This window comes from Monopterus albus, unplaced genomic scaffold (assembly GCF_001952655.1).
Source record: "Monopterus albus unplaced genomic scaffold, M_albus_1.0 scaffold270.1, whole genome shotgun sequence".
Taxonomy (NCBI): domain Eukaryota; kingdom Metazoa; phylum Chordata; class Actinopteri; order Synbranchiformes; family Synbranchidae; genus Monopterus; species Monopterus albus.
In genome coordinates this window covers 1,744,771-1,747,143 of record NW_018128150.1, presented here as the reverse complement: position 1 = coordinate 1,747,143, position 2,373 = coordinate 1,744,771, and the positions used below count along the sequence as shown (strand labels likewise).

At 39.7% G+C, this 2,373-nt stretch overlaps 1 protein-coding gene across 1 annotated transcript in view; it reads left to right on the top strand.

The window, feature by feature from the left end:
• pdss2 (prenyl (decaprenyl) diphosphate synthase, subunit 2) overlaps positions 1–2,373 on the top strand; it is a 40,615-nt gene that overhangs the window by 12,226 nt on the left and 26,016 nt on the right. The window contains exon 2 of the mRNA XM_020621981.1: positions 617–751. Coding sequence (XP_020477637.1) covers positions 617–751 — 135 coding nt within the window. The remainder of the gene's footprint in view (positions 1–616; positions 752–2,373) is intronic.

The window sequence follows — 2,373 nt, the reverse complement described above, 5'->3', positions numbered from 1 at the left end:
GTGTGCCAGGACCAGGCACTCGAAGCACTTCATGACAATGGGTGTGAGTGCTACAAGGTGGTTATTATTCAGGCACGTCAGGGTAGAATGTTTTGGCACTGGCACAATGGAGGTAGTTTTGAAGCATGTAATATGTTAATGTTGTGTTTCAGCCCCCAGATGGCACAGTTCTTTTAATATTGATATACACCTATTCAGATTGAAGCTGGGACTTCGCACTTCAATGTCATGTGCATCATTTGCTTTCAAACTGAGTGAGCTGAAGAACAAAAATGTGTAATGGTTCAAATACTTGCATACAACTGGACTGTATGCGAAATGCAGGTTTCAAGTTTGCACAGCACACTTGTACAAGTTATTGACAGACCAGGATTGACTTTCAGAGTAGTGATATCACAGATCATGTTTGCAGGCATGTGCCGTGAACTCGCACTCAGAAAGTTTCCACTTTCAGCAGATGAATTCTGTACTGTGAAGGCTAAACATCCATGAGAAGTAACATTGAGCACAAACACTTTAAAACCCCCCATCAATTTAAAAGTATGCAGGTAAATACATTTTTTTTTTGATGAAATGTCTGTTTGTATTTTAATCTACTGATGGTGTTTTCTTGCAGAGGCTTTGTCTACGACAGCAGGAACAACCTTCAGATGAGGGGTCTGGTCGTCCTACTCTTATCTAAAGCTGCAGGGCCAAGCCACACAGCCTCTGAGCTCCTGGCTCATGACATGGTCTACGGCATTTACCCCAGGTAAATCACCTGAAATGACAGGCACTGGGCTGAGGTTTAACTGGATGCGTTATTTACTGGGTAAAGTCGCATTGCAGCTGAGGAACTTGTGAACCTGAAATGTACTAAATCTTTGCTTGTTATTAGAAAGACTAAGCAATAAAAGCACCATCGCCTAGGACCCATTCTTCTGTCTTTGTTTTTGGTTTGCTTATTTTCCTGACATTCATTAAATTTCTTGAATGCTTCTGCCTGTTTGACTTTACAGCTCTGAACAGTGCACATATCAGCAGCAGCACGACACACTGAAGAGTTGTCCCTAAAGCTTTGCTAACTGTGAAATATATAATTGGTTGTTTATTGCTTTTTTTCTAACTCTGAAGCTGACTCACAAAACATTAAACCAAAAAGATTTTTCCTTTGAGGATTTTCTTAAATGTTAAATGATGTCTTCAACTTTAATCACAGTTATTGAGTATTGTCATATGGCTGTATTAGACCACAGTTGGTATCCACTGAGCAACTTCTTTGGTTAAATATGTTAAAACCAAGCTGGTAATTCAGATCCACAGCTGTTAGTTTGTATCTGTAACCATACATTATGAAACTCTGAAATGAGTTGAAAGTTACAAAAGTAATTGACTACCACTCTTCTCAGTTCCATATTGAATAGAACTGACTTGTTGCTTTTGATTTTCAGTGTAACATTATTTTAAATAATGTAACAAAGGAAAAAAACAACCTAATATTTTGTGTTTTAGAGGCATCACTTGGAGATGATGTCCTTGTCTTTGAAAGCTTTTTTTTTCTGTGAACTGATATTACTCTTTCATCTGTCCAGGAGACATTCCCCCCCCCAAAGTGGGTATTTCCCAGGGGTTCCTCTATGTAGCCCACTTTCACTCAGTAAGGGATGTATGGCAGGACTGAACACTGTTGTACCTTTAATCTTGGAGGTCGGTTTGTATTTGTTGTGTTTCTGTTCTATCTGGGATCAGTTTTCCTCTTGTGGCCACATCTGGGTAGGCTGGCACATCTGGGTAGGCTGGCTACACTCTCATGAGCCTTAAACTTCTTAATAATAATAGCAGCTACTGTAATTCTTATCTCGTCAGCCAACTCTCCTCTTTTCTTCCTGTTGGCCACGTTCAGCGTGCTGCACACAGCAATGCTAAACAATTAGTGCTTTTCTCCATTTAAAATAAATGAATGAATGAATGATTATATGAATGAAGGCACCTGTGATACTCATTGAAAACAATTGTCTGCTTAAAATAACACAAGCCAGTTATTTATCACCACTTCTAAGGGATACCAATTTTAGAAATGTTAGAATTCAGCTCTTTCCCCAACTGCTTTGTTTGGCTCTCTGGCAAACCAGAGGCTGCAGGACAAAAGACTTTTTAATTTCACATGCATAGTGTTTCAGTGAGGCGTAAGGGCACCAGCACATTAAGGTACATCTGTGTGTTTCCTGCATTAAAAGAAACAGTGAGCAGTAAACATGTAACATTGCATTGTAGAGCCATACACCAATCAGCCATAACATTATGACCACCTGCCTAATACTAGGAGTCAATGTGGCAGTTGGTTGGCACTCATGTCACTCTGCAGCTCACTGTGCATCTTCTGTGAATCCATTT